General features: G+C 35.7%; 1 protein-coding gene across 1 annotated transcript in view; it reads right to left on the reverse strand.

Annotated features, from left to right (window-relative positions):
• The window catches only part of shn (zinc finger protein schnurri), a 148,673-nt gene that overhangs the window by 36,128 nt on the left and 85,384 nt on the right, over positions 1 to 27,161 (reverse strand). The window contains exon 5 of the mRNA XM_090406935.1: positions 19,704 to 19,924. Coding sequence (XP_090263061.1) covers positions 19,704 to 19,924 — 221 coding nt within the window. The remainder of the gene's footprint in view (positions 1 to 19,703; positions 19,925 to 27,161) is intronic.

The raw sequence follows: 27,161 nt of genomic DNA on the forward strand, positions 1-27,161 counted from the left end.
ACTTTTCCTTTTTCATTGTGTCAGTTGCTTTTTCTAAAGCCTCAAAAAAATTCCTCCACTTCCACCTTAGTAGAACCTTCTGTGGGACCATAGGCACAAACAAGTCTCATCGTCCAGTTCCCATTCTCATTGTTGCCCACATTACTCTACTTGAGACTGACTGCCATTAAAGAAGATTAGCCTCTTATTTTGTGTTGAATACTATAGCTACTCCTACTTTTCCTTTATTGTCATTTCCTGAATATAACATTTTGTATTTATTGCTCAGAAAGATCTCACCAGTTTTTGTCTTTTTTGTTTCAGTCTCCCCTATTATGTCGATCTGGTACTTATCTAATTCCTCCGCTAGCGCCATTTCTTTGCCATTCAGGCTTCTTACGTTGATAGTACCGATCTTTAACTCTGGTGATGCTGAGTTTGGGTTTGTTTTCAGATTTGTTCCAGTAGCTGACTTTTCGCTGTTCGCCCTGGTTCCCTGACAAAAACAACAGGGGCCTTGTTTAACCGGGCGACGCCCCAGCCGGCATGAAATTTTGTCATGTCGTACAATCATTTTTTATTTTGGTTTAACCAATAAGAATACAATTTGGTCGGCTAAATCCCAAATTGCCAGCCCACCTTCGTTCGTTCAGTATCCAAGTAGATACCCAACAGGGTGCACCACGAGAAGGTGAGGACTGGACATTAGGTCAGAAGCCCTGGTCGGTTCTCCGCATTCCTTTAAAGGCTATGTGGAGGTCTCCTCTCAGTTATACAGCTTTGACCCTTAAGCACCCCATCTGTAGTACACAGACATGTGCAATAGTTTAGTGCTTTCCCATTAGATCCTATCTTTTGCATTTTCAATCCCATGCTGTGCCAGGCCAAATTTGTGCAGTTTGATGAGTCAGATGTGATGTGGATGTTCAGAAATACTGATTTTCCTATTTCCCTGTGGTATGACAGACTCCAACAAATATGGTGCTTGGTATACTCTTGGTATGCTTGGTATACTTATACTCTGGATAATATCATTGTTGAATTTGTCTTTTGGAGAGTGTACTTATTACCACCTTCAAACCCATTAACCAAAATCATAATCTGTTCCTTATCAGTTCATTAATATATATATACTAACTAACTTATCCTCTTCAAGACTCATTGCACATAAGGATGAGATGTTTTTTCCGGATATCTCAGTTCGGAGCCACCAGTTTGTCTTCTCTCCAGCTCTTCCAGTCAGCCAGTTTTCTTTCCTTTTCTGTCATTCTCTGCCAAGTTAATTTAGGCCTTACCCTTTTCTGTTTTCCTTCTAGGATCCATGTCAAAGCTGCTTTAGGAATCTCTCTGATGTCCATTCTTAATATATGTCGAGTTCATTCCATCCAGAATTTCAGCTGATTTTGTCTCCAAAATAAAAGACATCAAACTCAACACATCAGATTTAATGGCAAGTTTTAATATTGTTTCCCTCTTCACGAATGTACCTACTCAAGAAGTTCTAAATCTTCTCCAGAAGAAACTATCCAAGAAAATTTTTTTTCCTTACTTTCTCACTGTGTGAACTCAGGATACTTCAATACGATAACAAGATTTATAAACAAAACTCAGGTTTAGCTACGGGCAGTTCGCTCTCTCCGATTCTTGCTGACATATTTCTTAAGGATTTTGAAGAAAAAGCAATTAATTCCCTGACTCTTAAACCTAAAGTATGGTATCATTATATTGATGATGTATTTCTCATCTGGGAACACGGTGTCGATAACCTCAACTTTTTTCTGGACCACCTCAACAAGTTTCATCAGAAAATCAATTTCAAATGTGAACTGGAATCCAATGACTGTCTCCCCTTTCTGGACTTGAAACTTATGAGATGCGCTGAAAATATAAAAATCTCCATTTTTAAAAAACCCACTCACACAAACAGATACTTTCATGCTTCTTCCCATCACTACCCTCCACAAAAGTTTGGTATTATTTCAACCCTGGCACATTGAGCTTGATCTTTATTAACAGATGAAACAGAAATTGAATATGAACTCAATTTTCTTCAAAGGTCTTTTGTTAACAATGGATTCTCTTTTAAAAAGATTAATAAATTTCTCTCTGTCCACCGCTCAACTGCTTTTGAAGATTCTTCTCCACCAAGAGCTTTTATTTCGTTACCATACATCAGCTCTCTCTCCCCAAAACTAGCCAAAATGCTTCAGAAATTCAACATTAGAACTTGCTTCACTACATTTCCTAAACTTCAATCCATACTAAGTAAACCTAAATTGAAACATCTTCCTACTCAGTATCCAGGAGTCTATAAGATTTTGTGTGATTGTGGCAAACCATACTATGGCCAGAGAGCTAAATCCATTCTTTTACGCATGGAAGAACACCAAAGAGACATTTCCTACAACAGAACCAGGGCCAGCGCTCTCTCTAGCCATGTTCTCTTCTCTATCAACTCGGATGAAGGCCGCCAACACCTCGTAAACTGGCCACAAACTTCTAATATCCATGTGTGCTATGATGAACTTGAAAGAAGAATAGTTGAATCTAGAGAAATATCACTTGATTCATCTCATATTAATAACAGCCTTGGTCACAATATTTCTGATGCACACATCGGCACTGTCCAATACTGGCTCACTCATGTCAGCTCACGCACGTAGTCAACTTCATTTGGAACTCAAGCACGCATTACTGTTTTTAAATGTACTTGTGTATTTTATGCTAGATCTGTTAATGTATTTTTATCATGTCTCTGTTATTTTTTTAATTTAATTCTTTGCCTGTGATACCTGAAGAAGTTGAATTTTCAACGAAACTAGTTATATCTTAACATTAAACTTTTCTTTCTCAGTATAGAGTCATTTAAATTCATTTATATATATATATATATATGTGTGTGTAGAAAATTTTTTAACTTGGGTATATTATGTATTCAAGATACCAAGTAATTTTATAAAACTTGTTTAAAAACTTGGTTTTTAATCCTATTTCCCAAGTGAGCAAACAGACAAGTAAGTCTAGTTTGCGGCTGCATGTACTGCAAGTCTATGCAACTCATGGTACTGCCACTCTAGGCAACTTGTGGTAAAAGTGGATTTAGCTCTGATCACTTTCCTTAGTATTTTTTCCTTAATGCAAAGCACATCCCCTTGCAGAGATGTATGATGCTATGTATTAAAGGCAATGGTCAATACTCATACCGGTTTCGACCTTTATTGAATAAAGGTCGAAACCGGTATTATTATAATATAAAAACAATATAATATAATATATTATATTTATAATATAAATATATTATATTACATAAAATAATAAAATGGTATAATATAAATATATTATATTATATAAAATAATAAAATGGTATAATATAAAAATATTATATTTTTTATTTAAGAAAAAAATACTAAGGAAAGTGATCAGAGCTTAATCCACTTTTACCATGAGTTGCCTAGAGTGGCACTACCATGAGTTGCCTAGACTTGCACTACGTGCAGGCACAAACTTGACTTACTTGTCTGTTTGCTCACTTGGGAAATAGGATTAAAAACCAAGTTTATATAAAATTACCGTATATTATCGCGTATAATGCAAAAAATTTATGGTAAAAAATACTATTTAAAGTTAGGGGTTCGCATTATATGCGGATCCTAAAAAATATAACATCTTATTAGACTTGCACACACAATATATACTACCTAATGCCTATGCAACCAAATCTACTTACCCCACTCACATTTGGCGACCGAGCGCGCATCGTATCTGCGCATAAAGCTACTTACATTACTGGCATTATGCGCAGATACGATGCGCTATCCGTCGCCGAATGATAGAGCACAGTGAGATAAATAGAGCACAGTTAGGTATATCGGTTTAACCACACTTCATTTTAAATATTATTCGTTAAACAAACCTAGCCTGAAAATGAACCAACAGAAACGTAAACGTTTATCTTTTGAAGCAGGATTTAAATTGCATGTCGTGCAGTTTGCAGAAGAACATAATAACAGTGTTGCTATGAGAGAATTTGGTGCAGCAGAGAGTAATATTAGACTTTGGTAAAAGCAAAAAGACAGTCTTGAAAAAATCCCCAAAACGAAATGTGCCCGTCGTGGAGATGCAGCATCCTTTCCAGAACTCGAAGAAAAGCTAAATGAATGGATTTTGATGCAATGACAAGATGGCATTATAGTAACAAGAAATGCAATTCGTTTTCGAGCTCTACAACTCAAGAATGGTAAATTCAAGGACACACCAGGTATTTCATCTTTTCTTGCTTCGCCTGGGTGGTGCAACAGATTTATAGAATGCAAAGCATTAACATTACGACACTGAACAAAAATTGCGCAGAAGTTACCAAAGCAGGTTGAAGAAAAAGTGCAGTCCTTCCATAAATTTATCATAAAATTACGGAAGTGTCACGGATATGAACTTTCCCAAATTGGCAATATGGATGAGACGCCCATGTACTTTGATATGCCTGGGAATCAATCAGTAAACTCAGTTGGTGAAAAAGGGTGTCTTTATAAAAACAACGGGACACGAAAAAACGCATTTTACCGTTGTTCTAGCATGCATGGCAGACGGAACCAAATTAAAGCCAACAGTGATATTTAAAAGGAAGAAAATTCTGAAGCATATGAAATTTCCACCAGGTGTAATTGTTCATGCCAATCAGAAAGGTTGGATGGATGAAGAAGGTGTGCAATTGTTGCTGGATCAAGTATGGAACATACATCCAGGTAGCTTGTTACGTCAACAAAGCATGCTAGTCTGGGATATGTTCCGGACGCATTTAACAAAGGCAAGCAAAGAGAAAGCACGTGAGCTACGTACAGACCAGGTGGTCTAACTTCTGTTTTGCAGCTGCTTGATGTCAGCTTGAATAAGCCATTTAAAGATCACTTACATGAAAAATGGAGAGAATGGATGTCATCTGGTTTGGTGAAGATGACAAAGGGTGGGAATTTTCAGAAGCCTGAGATCACCCTAGTCACCAGCTGGGTTAAAGAAGCATGGGATTCGATACCATCTGAAATGATTCAACGCTCATTTCTTAAATGTGGAATAAGTAATTCAATGGATGGATCCGAAGATCACATCATATAAGAAAGCGAGGATGACGCACAACAAATTGGAGAGCATGAAGACGATGACGACAACTGCTACACTGATGACGCAATCCCTATAGATGAATTTATAAATGAAATGTTTGATGACTCAAAAGATGAAGAAGAATTTAAAGGATTTTGACATTTTGTTTTAAAATAAATATTTCTTTCGTTAATTCGTATTGTATTTTGACATTTTGTTTTAAAATAAATATTTCTTTCGCTAATTCGTATTGTATTATTTATAATGTTATGGAACAAGATTAACAGATCGCATTATACGTGGACATGGCATTTTAGGGTTAGTTTTCAAACCAAATTTCTAGTTCGCATTATATGTGGATCGCATTATACGTGATAATATACGGTACTTGGTATCTTGAAGTTTTGGAAAAACCTACAGGACAACCCTAAGAGGCACAATAACAAGGCAAAATGGATTGAACAAATTATGAACAAATCTCAAGAACGAAAAATGGACCAACTGAAAATAACAACTGAAATGGTTCAAAAGCAAGCTAAAAAAATAAAAAATTGGTCAACACCTGGGAAGGATGAATTACAAGACTACTAGTTGAAATATCTAACAGGCTTACATGAAAGACTTGCTAACCAATTTTATGATGTTTTAGAAGGAAAATGCAAAGAAGAGTGGATCACAGCGGGGAAAACGTTTTTGATCATAAAGGATAAAGAAAAAGATCCAAACCCAGAAAACTTCCGACCAATAACCTGCCTGCCAACAACTTTTAAGCTACTCACAGGCATACTAGCTGATAAAATATACAGCTATCTTAAAGCAAATTCTCTTCTCCCAATTGAACAAAAAGGTAACAGCAAAAATTCATGAGGCACAAAAGACCAATTGCTGATTGATAAAATGATTCTTAAAAATTGCAAACGTAGAAAAACCAACCTTCATATGGCTTGGATAGATTATAAAAAAGCGTTTGATTCGGTGCCTCATAGTTGGATTTTAAAATGCACAGAACTATTTGGTATTAGCAAAAACATGCAAAAATTTTTGCAATTCAGCATGAAAAACTGGAAAACATTGGTTATAAATAGAGAAGAAATTGGAGAGGTAAACATAAAAAGGGGCATCTTTCAAGGAGACTCATTATCTCCTCTATTGTTTATATTGTCATTGATCCCCTTAACTAGAATTTTAAATAAAACTGCTCATGGTTATCAAACTGCGCAAAAAAGTGCAAAGATATCTCACCTTTTATACATGGATGATCTGAAATTGTATGCAAAATCAGAGAATGAGCTTGGATCTTTTGCTAAACACTGTGCACATATTCAGTCAAGATATATCAATGGATTTTGGCTTAGACAAATGTGCAATTGCTGGAATAACAAGAGAAAGTTTGGAGATCTGAACGAAATCGAGCTGCTCAAAGGTGAAATAAGCAAGGCAATAAAATTCGAAGACAGCTACAAATATTTGGGAATTTTAGAAGCATCACGAATTCTGCACAATAAGATCAAAGAAAGAACTAGAGCAGAATACATAAGACGATTAAGAAAACTCCTTAAGTCAATGCTTAATGCTGGAAATTTGATAAAAACAATTAATACCTGGGCCATACCTGTTCTGAGATATTCAGCAGGCATTGTTGAATGGACCCAGCTAGAGATGGAAGATTTAGATCGAAAAACTCGAAAATTAATGACAATACACCATGCCCTCAATCCTCACAGTGACATTGACAGGCTCTATCTATCACGCAAAAAGGGAGATAGAGGATTATTACAAGCAAAGCAAGTTATTGAAGAAGAAAAACAAAATTTGAATGATTACCTGCAGCAAACAACGGAAAAATTTCTAATTGCAGTAAGGAAAGAGGGTTTATTTAAACCCATGGAGACAAAATTGGAATACAAAACCAACCAAGTAAAAGTGAGAACTGAAAGATGGAAAAATAAGGCATTGCATGGAAAATACCTTCACAGCATAGAGGACAGTGCTGACAGCAACTTGACCTGACAATGGTTGAGAAATGGAGCACTAAAGAAAGAAACAGAATCGGTAATATTTGCAGCACAAGAACAGACGATTAAAACCAACGTTATTAAGGCAAAAATACAAAAAAATTCAAGAAGACAGTAAATGTAGATTGTGCAAAGAAAAGGAAGAAACAGTAGACCACATTATAAGTGGATGCAGCAAAATCACACAAATTGAGTACTGTAAAAGGCATGATAGCGTAGCTAAGATAATCCACTGGCATTTATATAAAAAGTATGGGTCTGAAGTATCTAAAGACTATTGGAAGCATAAAGTTCACCAGAAAAGTGGTTGAGAATGATAAAGCTAAAATACTCTGGGATTTCAAAATCCAGACTGACAAAAGCTTAGAATGTAATACACCCGATATTACAGTGGTTGAAAAAAGTAAAAACAAGGGTGTTATGTTTATCGAAATATCAGTACCAGGAGATAGTCCGATTGACAACAAAGAAAATGAAAAAATTACAAAATATCTCGATTTGCAAATTGAAGTTGAACGAATGTGGCAAAAGAAAACGAAAGTTGTTCCCATAATAATAGGTGCTTTAGGCGCCATCTTTAAAACATTGAAAAAAACATCTAGAAGCACTCGAGTTAGATGGATAAAATTGGGCAGCTGCAAAAAGCCGCTATGTTCGGCACAGCTTTCATTTTCAGAAAGTATTTCCACAACTCATAGGCCCTTGGGTAGGGCTCGAATTAGTGGAATATAACCAGCCTTTTCTTAAGACTGAGGAAGCAAATCAAGCTTTGATATATATATAAGTAAGGCTACATCTCTGTCAAACTCCTCAATTAGTTTCTGCTTTCTATGATTTCTTTTAGCATAAAGGAATTACATATATAAGTCTCTGATCAGACCACACTTGGACTATTGTTCTCAGATTTGGTCCCCAGGATTTGAAGGGGATAAATTAACCGTGGAAAGGATACAAAGACGGATGACAAAGATGGTTTCAGGGCTGTACAAGGATAGTTATGAGGATCGGCTTAGAGAATGTGGACTGCAGAGTTTGGTGGATAGAAGAAGGAGAGGTGATATGATTGAGACTTTTAAACTGTTGAGAGGTGGTTACAGGGTTGACACTGGGGAGTTCTTTCGCTTGGTTGATCAGCGGGAAGGAGTGATGACAAGAGGCCATCCCTGGAAGTTACGAAAGGAAACTGTGAGCAAGAGGGTAAGGAGTGGTTTCTTTGTGTGGAGGGTGGTTGAACCGTGGAATGCATTGCCTGATGGAGTGGTGGGAGCGAGAACGGTCAGTGGGTTTAAGGAGTGGTATGATAAACTTTGTGTTTCTCAGGGGGGGACTTCCCCTCGATGAGTCTTGACAGACTTTATGTCTTAGAAAGGACCTCCCTCGATGAGTCTTTTGACTCCTTGGAGGCCTGAATAATAATAATAATAATAATAATAATAATAATAATAAAACACATCATCAATGCAACTTGGTTCTTTCATAAATCCAGTCTGTTTCTCTAATAACAAGCTATCAGCAACAGTGGCAAGGCTTATGTTTAAAATTTTATTATATAATTCTCGTAGACAGGCTTATATATTGGTTATGCATTATTAAATCACTTAAGGAATTGAACAACGTAGATACAAATATAAATTAAATTACAATTTAATAAATATTTCCGATATTTCAGCAACGTCACGTTGCCATTTTCAAAAGGAACTTACAAAAAAAGGCACATGCACGTAGGCGCTACAACACAGTAACTGAAAATCAGTTAATATAAGTTAAATAATGTGCACGAAGTATTTAATGAATTAATATTCTTGTAATTTTTCTGTCAACTTCTATTTCCCTCTTTAGCCTTTTTTGCATTCAAGTCTCCTCAGGTATAAATCAGGGCTCAATAAATATGCTCACTCACGAATGGATTTTGCTATTTGGTGAGTAGCTACAGACTGGAAAAAATATAATATTTTTTATTTAAGAAAAAAAATTCTCTATCCACAGTAAAAATATCCTTAATCACTTTATGGAACTCCTATTGACTTATAGGAGTTCCTATAAGTCAATAGGAACCCATTTACCATAATTCCTCTATTTTTTCAATCCAATTTTTAAAAACCTGGATTGAAAAAATAGAGGAATTATGGTAAATGGGAAAGAATTAATCACCTATGATTTGCTGATGACATTGTTTTTTTTAGGAAACTCTGCAGAAGAACTTCAACAAATGATCACTGAACTGAATGCAGAAAGTAAACAGAAAGGATTAAATATAAACAAGGACAAAACAAAAATAATGTATAATAAATACATTACCAAAAAAAGCCAGTACAAATGGAATATCAGGGAAATTGCTATAGTAACCACCTATGTTTACCTAGGACAAAAGATCACAGTAGAGAGTGACTGTAAAGAAGAAATAGCCTTTGGTAAACACCATGAAGCACTCAAAAGAAACATCTCAATCTGTGTTGAAAGAAAAATATTTGACAGCTGTATACTTTCAGTCGTGACATATAGAAGTGAAACATGGACTTTGACTATAAAAATGACCAACAAGTTGAGGATTACCCAGAGGAAATCAAGCACAATACTTGATTCAGAGCTCAGAGATTATAACAGACATTAAAAGATCCAAATGGCAATGGGCAGGTCATACTGCAAGAAGTAACATTCAAAATTGGACAAAGATGATATCAGAATGGTATCAATCAACTTTGTCCTTTGTCTTCCCTAGAGATGGAAAGAGAGTTACAGGAAGACCAAAGAGCCAGTGGGAGGATGAGATTAAACAGATGGCAGGAACTCAGCGGCATAGAAAGGCTTAAGACAGGAATGCCTTTTGGGGCAGGATGTTTCATTCAGCAGTGGACAGAAAATGGCTGATGATGATGATGATGACAATTGACTTTATTGGGATATATTAAAAAGGGAGGTCCTTGGGCAAGTATATTTTTTTGTGTGGTGAGTAAGGTATACAAATCTGTTGACCCCTGGGTATAATCCAACACATATTTAACAGATTTAGGATTCTTACTTTAAAAATGGAGATATCAATGTATTCTATCTGTTCCTACTGCATTTCTATTTTTTATTAAGATAAAGTTTCTTCCAATTCCATCATATCCAATAAATTTATTCCTATATTATTTACATTTTCAGTTTAGAATTCTTCTTTACTAAGTGTTCAATTGTACAATTATTTGTTTGTAATGTACTACTTTTCTTTTGAGAAGATTGCTGAAATTTCTGCTACCTGTTTTTTTCCCTAATTTATTCAAATATTTCATTAATTTATGTTTGATGATCATGTAAATCATTCTGAATGCTACTAATGAATCTATCCAAGAATCTTGGTGAGCTTTGCTTACAATGTTTTTGCAATATTTCTATTAGTTCTGTAAAACAGCTAGTGATTCTGATGCCTGCTTCTGCAAATATAGTTTTGTAAGCTTTCATCATTTTAGATGCTTAGTCTTTTTTTTTTTTTTTTTTAAATTCCATTCTTTATTTTTATCCTAAAAGCCTTTTTTCTGTTTGTTTATCCATTCTTCATTTATGTCAAAAGGGACAGAAATGAGAAGGACTAATCAATGGGTTTTGATATATATTACTAATACTGCTGAATTGGAATATGTAAGTTTCTTAATTTCTCTCTTCATATTTCTATCAGAAAAACCACAAGAATCCTTTTATTAGATTTTTGTGGCTTTGTGATTTTCATTTTGCTTATATTGGTATTTTTGAGAATATGGAAAATGGTCAGATCATATATCATTACTGCTATAAACTGTTGTGCCTCTAACTTGGGAAAATATTCCCCCCCCTCCCCTTTTTTTGTTAACAATTATAGTCCATTATTGATTGCTGTATGCCAAGTATGGTAGGAAGTCAGCTGAATAAATTTATATGGAATAAGAGAGAAATTAGTCAAAACACTAAATTAGCTGTATACAAGACAATGTTCAAACCAAATTTAACTTATATATATATACAGGGGCGGCTCGTCTATAGGGGCTGGGCCCCACCTATATTTGTATAACTAGTCCAATAATTGTAGTTTTAAAAAATATGTTTCTTGTAATTATTATTTTTTTATCTATTTCCAACACGTTTTATTGTTTAATAAAACAATTACTGTAGTATTATGTGGCAATATTGTATAATGCAACTTAGTACGGTCTCTGGGGCCAGTCACGACTGGCTCTATTTTATACGTGTAGAACACAGGGCATGTATGAGGCAAGTGCACTAGCGATCCTGTTTGTTTACTGAGCGCAACGCTTATCTTGGGGCCAGTTTAGTCTGGCCCAGTCAATGTATTTTCACGTACATACATACATAGCACGCGATTCTTTGATTGTGAAGCACGTGCATTAGTGATCCTGTTTGTTTACTGAGCGCAACGCTTATCTTGGGGCCAGTTTAGTCTGGCCAAGTCAATGTATTTTCACGTACATACATAGCACGCGATTCTTTGATTGTGAAGCATGTGTATTAGCGATTGTGTTTGTTTACCAGGCGCAACGCTTATCTGCATATCTTGGGGCCAGTTTAGTCTGCGTTTGTATGTAAATAGCAGGTGATTCTTTCGTTTTTGATCTGTTTTATTGTTTTTAGTGTGTTTAATTATTGTTGTCATTTTTGTTATAATTTATTTTAAAGTTTAAATTTTTATTACATCCATAAACAATACATTTTAACTATGAACAAAATCGATAGTTTATTGGAAAAACGTTTCTCATTATTTCTCATAATCTCAGAAGTTTTGACATTGATTAATAAAATAAATAATAGAAATAATAACTTTTTTGTTTTAACACTTGAAAAATGAAAACAGTTTGCAGGGCAACTAGCTGGAGTCGAAGCAGCATTTTTGGATTTGCGATTCACTGTTCTAGTCCGTTGAGCTATGCCCGCAACTGCAAAAGTTGCAGGCATAGCTCAACGGACTACAAAAGTTTCGAGTTTTCGTGTTATTAATACGTTGAGCCCGTATATATGTTACGTCCTAACGATTTTAAAAATTAATAGCTCAATGCATCAGTAGATTCTGACTAAACATTATTGTAATAGAAATAATAACTATAAATCAATAATAGAACCCACTATATAAATATAAAAAAATTAAGTTGTTTTTGGCCCCTGGCCCCACCTGTTTCTATTGTCACCGGCCGCCACTGTGTGTATATATATATATATACATGTTAAAGATACCAAGCTATTTTAAACCCAAGGTAAAATACTAGGTAAGACTACAAGGTGAAAGCTATATTATACCCAAGGTAAAATACTTACTACATATATATATATATATGCACACACTGGAGGTAAACGGCACTATGTCCATTTTTTTTATGGAATTGAGTTTTAGGTATATTTTAATCTTTTGTTTTGTGCTCTTTTCAGTTGTGCAAAGCACTATCTCCTGTGTGTAATAGTAAGTGGATTGGAAAGAGCACTATGTTCCATCATGATATCGAGGTAAAGGGCACTAAGTGGACAAATAGCCATTTACTAGTGCCCTTTACCTCCGGTGTACAGATATGTACAGATAGTGCTTTGCACTATCTGTACATATCTGTATATATAATTGGCTACTTGTCCACATAGGGCACTAAGTGGACAAGTAGCCGTTTACTAGTGCCCTTTACCTCCGGTGTACAGATATATATTGCTAGTGATGGAGAAATGAATCACTGAATAGAAAAGATGAGTGCGGTGCAAAAAGAGTAATCATAATGGGAGACTAATTATTTAAACACTGATTGGTAGCTATGAAATCACATAAGAAGAATGAAACTGAATTTATTGAGCTGTTTAAAGACAACTTTCTCAAGCAGCATGCAACAGAAGGAAGTCGAGGTCAAAGAGAGTGATATCTGATTATAGTCGGGGAGGGGGGGGGGGATTCCAGTTAAGGACATAACAATTCTACCTCTGGTTGGTGACAGTGATCATGAGGTGTGAATGTTCCATTCAGAAAAGGTTACACATTGAACTATAAAGCAGGAAATTATGACCACCTGAGGGGTATGCCGATCAGTTTTTGGATGGGAAGGATATCGACAGTGTGTGAGAAGTGTTGTTTAAAAAATACTTAAATGATGCGATCTCAAAATATATTCCTAGAGTTCAAAGAATAAATAGAGTAGGAGTGAAACTGATGTGTAATCTAATTAAGCAAGAGATTCATAAGAAAAAGATGATGTGGAAGGAATATCGCATGCATAAGGATGATTGTCAGTTATGATAATTATAAGCAGCAGGCCAGAATAGTCACAAGCATTGTATGGAAAGCTAAGTTCTGAGTATGAAAAGAAACTGGCTCTGCAAGTTAAACACAACCAAAAAAAATTCTACCATTACGCTGCAAGTAAAAGAAAGAATGAATCTGAAAGAATAACTGTACAGAATACAGAAGGTATGCAGCTGATTGACGTGGAAGTAATTGTTCAACTAATGAGCAGCCATTTTGCTAAAAGCTATCAACGTGGTATATGCAATACTGAACTCACTGCTACATCTTCACCATATGAGGAAACTCATGTGGATGAGGAAGAAGTACTGGAGCTGTTGCACAAACTGAATAAGAATTTTGCAACAGGAAATGATGAATATCAGCATGGATGCTAAAAGAGTGTTCAGCTGAACTGGCCATTCTCTTGTCAAGGCTATATAATTTGAGTCTCAGAACAGGAAAGATTCCACAGGAGTGGAAAGAATATATAGTAATCCCATTGCACAAGGGTGGTACAAAGACCAATGTACCCAACTATTGACCAATCAGTACCTTAGGAACTGGTTAGAGCTTGCATTCAGAAATGGGTTGACAGAGAAGCTCTGTTTTGCAATCAGCAGTAATGAAAAAACATGACCTTCCCTTTCAGAAATAAAGGTCATGTTTTAGCAACTTGCTCACGTTCTGTATAATGTTACCACTGAGTTAGACAAGGGGAATGGATACACCATGATACTTTTGGATTTTGCTAAGGCATTTGACAGAATACTGTTGCATAAACTAGAGAATATGGGATTGGATTATAAACTATTGGCAGATAAGAGGAAGGATGGATGACTGACTGACTGACAGATATCAAAAAGTGGTATATGGGGGGTAAATTTGCAAGATTCAAGGTAACCAGTGGTGTGGTTGTCCCATTGTTATTCAATCTGTACATTAATGACATTGGGAAGTATTTGACATGTGACATATAGCTATTTGCTGATGATGTAAAGATAAGTAAGGTAATCAGGAGTGCTGCTGATATGAAGTACTTGCAGAATGATTTGAATAGGCTGGAATTGCGGGCATATGAAAATGGCTGTCATTCCATGTTAATAAACATAAAGTCATGCACTTTGGTGTGATTAGAGACAGGAAATTAAAGTTCAAGAGTCATATAGCAAAATTGTAAATACAACTTGGAGAATATGGCAATGCTGAAATGACATGTAAAGATAAGAAAGTCATTTTCCCTCTTTATAAGGCCTTAGTAAGACCTCACTTGGACTTACCTACTTACTCTCACTTACCTTTCAGAAGTTGGTAAGACCAACTTCTGAAAGGGTTATACAGAATTTCAGGAGATGGAATTTTTCATTTTATGGGGGGTGAGGAAAGGATGCGAGGGCATCTTTGGAAGCTGAGAATGAATGCTGTCAAGAAGGGGAGTGAGGGCAAGATTTTTCTCTCATAGAGTAGTGCACGACTGGAATGGACTGCCATTGGATGTTTTGTGTGTGAGTAACATGAATGAATTCAAGAACAAGAATGACAGCTAATGCGAATAGTATGGCCTGCCTTGATGAATTCCTGACTGCCTGGAGATCTCTCTTAATAATAATAATAATAATTGAGCCATTTAACTAAAATGTGGCCTCATCACCCCAAACAATCTCATTTGAACTCTCTGGTCAGGATCATCTTCATTGAGGGCGTGGACTAATATTGGAATGAAACTTTTCCAATGGGAGTACTTGTGATGAATTCAGCATTCATCACATCAAAATGTGATGAATGCTTGATTTTGAAACTCCTGTCTAAAGAAGCTGCTTGCCGAACAGATTTTTTTGGAGATTGGCGGTAAGTGTCCATCAGCTCATTTTCTCTTGTGGACATCTACAGTCTTCCAGAATGCCAAAGATTTCTGGAACAGTTCAATTTGCTTCAAACTAATTCGAGTAATAGTGAGTTGCACTAGTGGATCTCTTTGAAACTCCCTTCTAAACTGTCTTTGCACTTCACTTACATTCTCACACTTTTAGGATGAATTTCCTTTTCTCTAAGCTTAGTCTTGCTTCAGCCATTATTTTAAATCTGTTACACCTGAAAAGAATGAAAATTTAGTGAGTTATGGACAGTTAAAGTGTGTATACATTTTTTGGGACACCCTGTATAAATATGATACATTTCCTTACAGGAATATTCATGAATTTTTGATATAAAATATGGACTTTGCAAAGGAGATGATCTCTTACTGACTGTTCAACTTGGTACTGGAAAAAAGTCATAGAGACCTAGGTGAACAAAGGAGAATGGAAATGAATGGGAAGAATATCCTACTGGCTTATGCTGATAATGTCATTATCTTAACCTTGGAGATTCTCATCAGGATACTATACAAACATCTAATATAATTAAAGCATATGAGCCTAGGTCATAAATGAAGAAAAGGCTAAATATATGTGCATTTCAGGATGATCCCACTTGGTTGTCATTATAACATGTTGTTATATCTTTGAGCATGTGAATAATTTTAAATATCTAGGGATCAACATTAACATCTACAATGTACAATGATATGCATCAAGAGACAGGAGAAAGGGAACTGAATAGGCCAATCATAGATATTTGAAATCTTAAACTTCTAAAATACAGAATATTATCACGAAAATCCAAAGAAAAGCTCTATTTAAGTTATCTATGAATGATGTTAACTTATGGTTGTGAAATATAGAGAAATGACAGAAACCTTATAACATATAATAGAAAAGTGCCAAGAAAGAATTTTTGGATCATTATACAGTCAAAATACTGAACCATAGAAATGTAGATGTAATGAGGAACTAGTATTAAAAACAGTACACAAAAATGAAATCAAATGTCATAATAATAATAATAAAAATCTCTGCATGCCTGCTGTATTATTAAGTAATAAGTAGTAATCAAATCCACAAACTAAAACTTCTAAGTGTTAAAAAAAAACAAACTTTTTTCTTTTTTCACTTTTTATGTGGTGCATAATTTCAAAAGTTATTTAACCATTGTATATAATGAACAGCATGCTGCACCACATTCTGGCATAACATGAGTAACATGTAAGCAGTGAGCATCCGTAAAGTTTAATTTTGCATATTAGTAAGTTTCTGTTTGTCTTTTCATTATCGCAAGTCTAAATTTTGCTAATTTTTATTTTAAAGATTTAATTTGCCCCGATGGAAAAAAAAAAGCACCAAAGAAAAGCAATTTCTTTGGAAATGAAAATTGCAATTTTAGATCGCTTAGCAAAAGGAGAGGGATCTACGGCAATTGGTAAACATTTTAATTTAGGCGAATTTACTATAAGAATAATTAAAAAGAATGAAGTCGCAATAAGAAAATCTGTTATTTCTGGCACAAAACTAAGTGCCAAAATATCATCGTACACAAGAGATGGTTTATTAGAATGAGCACTCATAATTTGGATTGAAGAATTAACTCAAAGAAGAATTCCTATAAGTGGTTATTTAATTAAATAAAAAGCGCTTTGGTTTTATGAACAGATGAAGCAATCAGAGCATCTACTTCCACTTCCCAAGCTGATAAAGAATTTTCGGCTAGCAAAGGATGGCTAACCGGGTTTTTAAAAAGGAATGTATTTCATAGCATGAAGATTACAGGCAAGGTCGCAGCAGCAGATGAAGAAGCAGCCAAAAATTTTCAAGAGAAGTTAGTATTGAAGATGGTGGATATTGTCCCAATCGAGTATTTAACGCTGATGAAACAGGATTGTTTTGGAAGAAAATGCCTTGTCAAACTTAAATCGCAAAGTTTGAGAAAAAAGCAAGTGGGTTTAAAACAAGAAAAGTTCAAGTAACGTTGTTACTTTGTAGCAATGCATCAGGAGATCAAATGTTGGAATCCCCCTCCTAAAGACCACGTGCTCTGATAGGCAAAGATCTAAAACAGCTGCCGGTACATTGGATGGCTAATACAAAGGCCTGGATAACAACTGCTGTAGTTACTGAATGGTTCAATAATTGCTTTGTACTAGAAGTGGAAACATATATGAAGCAAAAAGCTCTCAATTTTAAAGTTTTATTAATTGTTGACAATGCACCATGTCATCCACATTTAGAACATCCAAATGTGCAGCTAGTGTTTTTTTCACCCAATACAACAAGCATTTATTCAGTCATTAGATCAAGGCATAATTGCTGCTTTTAAAAAATATTACGTTAAGCATGCTTTTCAACTTATATTGGATAAATTAGAAAATGAATCTGTTGAAAATTTATTTATCACTAGGTTAGACTATAATAGATTTAGTTTAATCCTTTATCCCAGTGAGAGCAAACAAAGTTTGCGCCTGAAAATATCTTCAGGACTAAATATAGTGTTGTACTATCTTATCCAGTAAGTAGTGCAACACCAAGGCAACTCGTGGCAAAGGTGGAGCAAGCTACCAGGCACTTCTAACCCAGTATCTCCCATAATGCAAAACACATTTCCTATGTGGATATGTATACTGTTATGCATTAAAGGGATTGGCCATCTACCCATTGGTGTTGCACTACTTACTGGATAAGATAGTACAACACTATATTTAGTCCTGAAGATATTTTCAGGCGCAAACTTGGTTTGCTCTCACTGGGATAAAGGATTAAACTAAATCTATTATAGTCTAACCTAGTGATAAATAAATTTTCAACATCTTTCTCTAAATCCAGAGTAATTTTTAAAAAAGGTGATAAACCTTTTGGCAACTCCCATAGGCACAGATGACTTGCTACTGCTTCTGCCTGGTATCTCCAGCTCTGGGCCTGGCTCCCACTGAAGAGACCTCAATAAAGGTCGAAACTAGTCTGGGTAGATGGCCAATCCCTTTAATGCATAACAGTATACATATCCACATAGGAAATGTGTTTTGCATTGCCTGGTAGCTTGCTCCACGAGTTGCCTTGGTGTTGCACTACTTACTGGATAAGATAGTACAACACTATATTTAGTCCTGAAGATATTTTCAGGCGCAAACTTTGTTTGCTCTCACTGGGATAAAGGATTAAACTAAATCTATTATAGAAAATGAATCATAACAGTAACTGACGTTTGAAAAAAAATTTCTATTTTGGACTGCTTAAATCATGTTGCATCTGCTATCGCTGAAATAAGACCACAAACTTTAAATGCCTGCTGGAAAGCAGCTTGGCCTGGAAGTGTTGCAAACATTGCAACTATAATGCAACGAATGATGTAGACGAATTGTTTATGGTTAATGCCTTATGTGACGATGATATTATTGGATATAGATTAACTTTAGATGTTGTCAAAAATCTAGAAAACAATAGTGAAGCGGAAAAAAAAACCTGTCCCCCCTCATTGCAAATATAATTCGAGGTCTTGAACTGTGAAATAAATTAGAAAATCATTTTCTTGTTCATGACATAAATTCTGAATGAGCCTTTAAATTCCAACGTGAGCTGAAGAACTGTATGTCTGGATATCGCAAGCTGTATAAAAAAAGTAGTAAAATCATCATCACAAAGTTTAATCACTGATTACATTGTCAGAAGAAAAAAAATCAGCACAGAACGAGGGTGAAGCTAATTTTGTTTATGAAGAACCATTGCCTTTACCATACAGATCTGATGCGCATACTATCTCTCCTGGCAATGAAAGTGATTTCGTACCAGTTCGCAAACATTGCCGAATATTGTCTAATAGTGACAATAATTCTGACGAAAAAAATGTAAAAAAAAAAAAAATGTTACTTTTCAATAAAATTAAACGAATAAAGCTTTAAAACAAACTTAGGCATTCTTATTTTCCCGAATTTTTATAAACTTTTTTATGCGATTTGAGGTTTATTTTAATTCACTGCTTCGATTTTATGCAGTTTTAGAAAATTAAGGAACATATCCCTAATTTTTCAACGTAAGTTAGGTCTTTTTTGTGTGATTTTTTATATGCGGTTTTCTGTGGAATGTATCTACCGCATAAAAAGAGACCCGACTATATATAGACAGAGAGAGAGAGAGAGAGAGAGTGTGTCTCCATAGCTCAATCAGTATAGATGAAACCCTTTGGTCAGAAAGACCTGAGTTCAATTCGAGTTCACGACGTGAGTAACCTTCATCTTGTCTCATACAGAGGTAGAGGGTTTTTTTCACCTGGAAACTTGGGTTTTTCATCCCTCAGAACAGGCAAACTGACCCTGTGAACACACATGGATCTACACTGATGAATGCTTATCCTTAGGGAATGCAGCAGAGGAGTGATGAGCCAGCTGCATTAATTCGTAGTAAACCCCCTCATTAGGGGACTCTACCTGTCTTAAGGGAAGGAAGGAAGGGAGGTATATATATATATATATATATATATAAAGTCACATGATATTTCTTATACTGCATGTACCATACAGAAATAGTTACCTGACAATGACTCTTGTTGCTTATTGTTCCATGGTCTCAGCTCGTTTAAAGTAGAAAGATGTAACAGACTATGAGCTGCCTCTTTTTCTTGTTCCACAATCTTTTGACATTGCACTTTCTTTTGCTCTTTATCAAATGGGGAATCTTCAAATTGCCCTGTGTCTTCATCGGAAGTTCCTGTCCACTGACTTGATGAAACTGAATGTAGATCACCTTGCCTACTTAAAACAAACAAACAAAAAAGTTAATTTCCTAAGGATAGGATAGGCTATATGTAAAGTTGTAGGATCTAGGAACTAGAAGGCATAAATATGGCAAATGTCAGATTTGAAATATAAAGTAGAGTATATATATACTTGATACAGCTACTCATACTAGAACAAATACCAGTACAACACTGGTTTCCATAAATTAAAGAACAAAGAGAAAAATCATGATCACTTGCAGAAAAAAACATTTGAAAGTCAAGTACCCTATGTAAAAAGTGACACTGAGTCTGGTTATCATATATAAATGTGTCAGTGGTATGAGCAAATGAGCCACGGCATAAAAGCATGGGTAAATTTTCCCTGAAATTTTAGCAGTGGACAGGATGCAACAATTGTTTCATCAATACATAGCATCCAAAAACGTTAAAGATTTATGGAGTGTTAGATGGAATGATAAAAAGGAACATATTACAGTATGTGAGAGGTGCAATGAAAGGCTAGGACATTCCAAAAACTAGAACAGTGTTACTGGGAATAATCAGGAAATGGATCAGAGTGCTCGTGACAGTAATAATAGAAGTGACGTGGAAGAACTTAGGCAAGAGTTAATGATAATGAAGAGTCCAGTTAAATGTATGGAGGGGGAAACTGAATGCTTAAAGAAGAGCATAACTGGTGTAAATGACAAGGAAGTTAATAAGAAGAAACAAATATCTAAGGATGAGAGGGTTGCTTTAGATGGTGACTCAACCATTAAAGGTTTGGTAAAGGATAAACAGGTGGTATAATAAAACGAATATCAGATGCTTTCAATAGAAGGAAGGAACAAGCATCAAAATTAGTGGTAGTGATGGGCACAAACGTCTTGAATAGTGGGACAAAGAATGTGAAAGGGATTTGAAGAGGTTGTTGCAGGAAGGTGAAGAATAGTAGTGTCATTGGGAAAATAGTTAGTTTGTTGCCCAGATATGACAGTAGTGAACTGAGAAAGAGAGCAATGATACTTAATGATAAAATGGTTGAATTGTGTCAGACAGAAAGTGTTCAATTTATGAATGTATGAAATGAATTTGAAGGGAAGCTAGAATGGTTCAAAGCTGATGGAATGCATTTGAATGGCTTTGGTGTTGGTCATTTAGACTGACTGTTGTTTAACAAGAGTGCACAGAGTCCATATGAAATTAGTACCACTAAGAGTCAGAGGGAGGTTGAGAAGCAGGTTGTGGAAGGAAGGAAGAGGATGAATATAAAGAAGAGAAAGTGATTATAGCAGAGCAAAGTGATGCAGTGCAAAATAGTGGGGATCATAAGAATATAAATGAAAATCAGAGTCAGGATCAAGGACACAGAGATGGTCAGAATGAAGAGAGAAATGCACTGTAGCAGAGAGAATAAAGAATGATTGTGTTGATGGGATGGCTTCAAAGAGTGGAGAACTGTTATTCTTGTATACTAATGTATGGAGTGTCAGAAATAAAGGGGCTGAATTGTAGCATTGATCGAATAAGAATGCAAAAGGAAATTCGCATAAGTGAAACTTGAGTGCATCAAGGGGGGGGGGAGTATTGTTAATGGTAGCAGAGGAATTGTGTCCTTCAAGAGTCGAAGTGGAAAACAGTAGTATGTGTGAAGATTTTGAAGATGTTTGATGTGAAGTTGAGATCAATAGAATAGTATATTTAATAGGACGTTGTTATAAGCCAGGTAATGTGGAGAATATTGATTGTGAAATGTTTAGGCAAATTAGTTGAGCAAGTAAAAGGAAGATGATCCTAATGGGAGATTTTAATTACAGGAATGTGGATTGGAAAGAAGAGATAGTGTATAGTAACAGGGAGAGTGAATTTGTTGAGTTTCTGCAAGATAACTATATAAAGCAGCATGTGATGGAAGCAACATGAGGTTTATTGGTGTTAGATTTGGTGATATCCTCACAGGGGTGGCTGTGAATGAGGTATCAGCCCTTTCACCTGTTGGTGAAAGTGATCGTGAGGTACTGGTTTGGAAGGTAGTCAAACAGGAAAAAGTTGTTATTATCAAGAAGGTGATTATCAGAAATTCTGTAGTCAACTAGCATCACTACATTGGGTAGAGCCTTCATAGCTCAGTCGGTATAGACAAAGCACTTTGGTCGGAAAGACCTGGGTTCAATTCCTGTCCATGACATGAGGAACCTTTATCTGGTCTCTTTCAACTAGAGGTGCGTTAGCCAGTCTTATGGAGGTAGAGAGTTTTTTCACCTGGAAACTTGTGTTTTTCATCCCTCAGAACAGGCAAACTGGCCCCATGAACACACACACACACACACACACACACACACACACACACACACACACACACACACACACACACACACACACACACACACACACAGATCTACAGTCATAAATACTTAATTCCCCATGAGGGGAGCTCAACTTGTCCTAAAAAAGGGACAGGGGAAGAAAAGGGTGGAAACTCCATACAAATAAATAAAAAATACATTGGTTGATGAATTGTGTAGAAAAGATGCTGATAGCTTGGGGAAATGATATAGCAATATCTAACACAAGCAATGCATAACTGCATACCAAGAGTCAAGCGAATAAATAGAGTAGGAGTTGGATGAATGGTGAAATCATGCAAGCAGTGTTACAAAAGAGGTTGTTATGGAGGAAGTACAAGACAGTTTGCAGTGAACAGATGCATGAAGAATATAAAGTGCAGGCCAGAAAAGTGACAAGCATGGTTAAAAAAGAAAAAGTAGAATAGGGGAGGAGATTGGCCAGTCAGGTCAAAGCTAATCCAAGGAAATTTTTCTGCTATGTGGCAAGCAAGAGGTGTAGTGTATATCACAGTGGTGTCAATGATGCTGTGCAACATGTAGAAGGGAGGGAGGAAATTAGAAGAATTAAAGGTGAAAGAATCAGAGTTGTATCAAGTGTTGCTCAGGTTAGATGTTAATAAAACTGTGGGAATGGATGACATATCATCACGTATTTTTAAAGAATGTGCAAAAGAGTTAGCCATGGCCTTGTCCTGGTTATTTAATGAGTCTTGCAGTGGTAAAGTTCCTAAGGCATATTAAGAAGGCAAAATAATACCTCTCCATAAGTATGGTTTGAGAACAGAAGTTTCTTATTATAGACCAGTCTGTATATCTGCAGTTTGTGATCCAAGTGTTGGAAAAATTGGTTACAAATAGAATACCAGATTGGGTTGATGAACATAAGATTCTCTATGATGGTCAGTATGGGTAGTGAAGAGCAGGTCTTGTTTTAGCCATCTGCTTATGTTTTATGATAAGGTGACAAATGTGTCAGATAAGGGAGAATCACATACAGTGATATTCTTGGACTTTACAAAACAATTTGATAGATTACCACATGATAAATTGGTATACAAGCTGCAGAGGATAGGAATAGATAGATTGGAGAGTGGCTCTCTAAATGATACCAGCAACTTGTGTATGATGGAGCTGTGTCTCAGAAGTGAGACAACTTGTTTGTTAATGATATCTGTAAACTTGTTAATGATATTTCACATGGATTGGCTGGGGGATCCTGAAATGTTTGCCGATGATGTAAAATTAGGTAGAATTATCAGGAGCAGTGCTGATCTTAATTCTCTACATTTTGAATATTTAAATGAAACTTTGAATGAAGATTTGAATAGACTTTTAGCTTGGACAAATAAGTGAGGCAGCAGTTTTGATGTTAATAAATGCAAGGTGTTACACTTTGGGTTACAGAGATATAAGGCTACATGCTGTATTCATGGAGCTGTACTTCAGCAAGTGGATGAGATTCGGGATCTTGGAGTGATGTAGACAGTGGACTGAAGTTTCGAGGGCACATCACACATGTTGCAAAGACTGCACATCATATTGCTGCTATGATAAAAAGTACATTAACATGTAAGGATAAGGAGGTGGTGGTGGTGGTGCCTCTATATAAGGCATTGGTCAGATGACGTATGGACTATTGTGCTCAAGTTTGATCACCTAGCTTTCATTGTGATGTGGAAACACTAGAGAGTGTCCAAATACGAATGACTGAAGTGATATCAGGACTCTGGAGTGTTGGTTATGAAGAGTATTTGAGGGAATGTGGATTAATTACAGAGATTGGTGGATAGGAGAAAAAGAAAAGATACGGTAGAGACCTTCAATTTAGTTAAGGGATTTCATCAGATTAATACAGAAGAAATTATAAAAAGAGTGGATGTTAAGATGGGAAGAATGAGAGGCCATCCCTGGAAGTTATATAGAGATGTGGTGAAGAAGGGAGTGAGGAGTAGATTTTTTACGTGGAGAGTTCTTAGTGAGTGTAATGCATTGTCCTGAGTATGTTGTGAGTGCAGGTAGTGTAAATAACTTCAAAGCTCATTATGATAGACATATGTTACTGGTTGAGTGGGCCTCCCACGATGAGTCTGCTGACTCCATGGAGGTTACCAAATAATGACATAAAATATGATTTTTTTTTTACTACAGTGTACTGTAATAAAGACAGATATAAATAGAGAATAAGTTGGTAACAGAAAAAAATATAGCAAAAGTTAGTAACTTTATCACAGGTTATTTTAATCTAAAAGGGTTTAATCAAATTGTTTTGTCGTTTTAAACAAACTCTTCCCTTTCGGAAACAAAGAAATTCAGTAACTTTGAACACCTGTATTAAACAAAAATAGCTCTGTAAATTATTATTATTATTACATAACATCTCCAGGGAGTGTCTGAAGACTCATCAAGGGAGAGCATCCACTCCACAACTCTCTGTCTCCACCACTCAATCCGCCAACTACAACAAACTGCAATTACCATCATCATCATCTACATGAACGTCATCTACTGCTCATCATCTCCACTAGTATTGTCATAGACAATCACAAACATCCATGCCCACAATGAGATTCGAACCCGCAGCCTTTTGGCTGAAGAGCAGATATACTGACCACTCGGCCAACCAGGCCAGCAAATTAAAGCTGAATATTGTCTGTTATATCAAAAACAGCAGAATGCAAGTGTACAATGGATACTTTGAATGTTGAGATTGTGAGAAAGAGAGAATGTTCAATAACCTTAAATTATATATATATCAACCCAACATGAGGTTATGAAACGTATGACACGAGAGTCGGTGTGTGCAATTGATTCATGTGAAAGTATTTGGCAGTGAGTTTCTTGAGCAGCTGACAGAATGAGATGTGACAAAGGAAGGTTGAAGGTGTAAATGGTAACCAAATTTTAATGTGCCTGTAATGAGCATGATATGCACATAACAGATGCTGTTAATTGCAAAGACAAAAATGAAATGATACTCATAAAAAGTGTAAAGTACATGGCAGAGGGACAATGATATCTGAACAAAGGTAATTATGAAATACTGTAATTGTGAAGTAACTTTGAAGTAGTACTGAAAATTCAAAAATGTGTATGAAACGAAAGACAGTTAAAACATGAATTTTCAGTGCAACCCAAAACATGAAGAACAATTTCTAAAATTAAAAATAAATTTAAAATGTGGTAATCTGCAAGTGTACAAGCAACCACTGGGAGACCCTAGTCGTCAACAGGTGAGAAAAATTCTGCTACATTGCTGAACAGTTCACATCATTATCACAAAAATCTGGGATAAATGAAGCAATTATTTAGTTAATTGTCATAATTGAGTTAATCCAAATATTCATGGAGAGAGAGAGAGAGTAGTGATTTTACCAGGACTTATCACATGATGTGAGGTATGTGTGATCAATGGATCTGCTGTGTGGCCATCCTATTTTTTAAGGGACAGTTACTGGCATTGCACACCTCTACTTGCTCAAGGTATCAATTCTTGTATACTGTCAAAAAATCAAGACATATCTCAAACATTTTTCAGATCAGTGAGGAGTTCATAGAGGATCTGTTCAGTACCTTCACATTTTTTTTTTTTTCTGATTCAACTTACTTGACTTATGTGTAGCCACCTGAAAGATTGAAGTGTATGAAAAACCAGCCACTCTTTAAGAATTAGAGAATGAAACAGAACAGTTTAGGTGCAACTAACTATCTTAGCTTCATATCCTAGTTATTTACATTGGTGAATTTCACTTTTGTCATTCAGCTATTTACCTTCAAGAGTATTAAGAAGTATGTGGGCTATAGTTCATCACGTGTGAAAATGCTTCTGTACACACCAAGCAATGAAATTCATTTTCATCTAAAGGCAATCACAAACATCCATGCCTATGGTGGTATTCAAACCTGTAGCCTGTTGGTTAGAGAGCAGATATGCTAAACAGCTGATCAACCAGACAGCAAATTGAGTTACTCCTAAAATGTGTGCATTTTTTTTAGATATATTCTCTCTCTCTCTATGTGTGTGTATGTGTTGAAAGCAGTTTATATATTACAACCACTAAAATATATGAAATCACATTTTTACTTTTAGTATTAAGCTGAAGATTAATGAAAGTAAATAAATTTTTTACACATTAATGTAAAGAATTTATGTTTTAAGAAAGTTTATGATTGTAAGAGAAAGAGAATTAAATTTACGAAAAGGTTTTTTTTTTTTTTTTAATAAGCTGTAAAATGACATTTATTCACAATGCCATACAATCGACTCTCACCATAGAAAACTTGCAGGCATCACAAGAACAGTGGATGGTTTGCTGTACTGAATTTGGTCATGGGCTTTGATCAGGATTTCTTGGTGCTTTGCTGTAGTGAGTGAGTTTGTTACAATGGTATTTGCTACAGTGAGAGTGAGATTTGGGATTCTAGTTTGAGATTCAAACTAGAATCCCAAAAGCACAGAATCATTCATACAATATATCACAGAAAATCAAGCATGATTTTCTGTGGGACAACTGTCCAAACAATGACATCCTCTTCTTGGGAATTTTATTGTTCATGGTTGCAACTAGATTGCCTTTTCCGATTCTACCAGATAAGATGCTCAAGTACCTGACATGCTATTAGCAATTACTTAAGATAAATTATCCATTTACTGCTGAGTAAAGGACAGAGTGAGAAAATGTGGTTTGCAGAGCTGGACAGTTAGGATGATAGGTGAGTAGAATGCATTGTCAATTGAGTAGCAAGTCCTCCAACACTGAGAAAATTCAAGGTACACTACATTGTGCAGAATGAAAGAACCACCTATGATGAGTTTAGTGACTACATGGAAGCACCTTGAAATAGAGTAGATTCCTACTCTTTTGACTTAATCGGTTTATGTAAAGCCAGTTGTAAATCAAACTCTAATTTACAACAGGCTCAGTG

This window comes from Typopeltis vanoorti, chromosome 17 (assembly GCF_054136105.1).
Source record: "Typopeltis vanoorti isolate ZY-2024b chromosome 17, IOZ_Tvanoo_1.0, whole genome shotgun sequence".
Taxonomy (NCBI): Eukaryota; Metazoa; Arthropoda; class Arachnida; order Uropygi; family Thelyphonidae; genus Typopeltis; species Typopeltis vanoorti.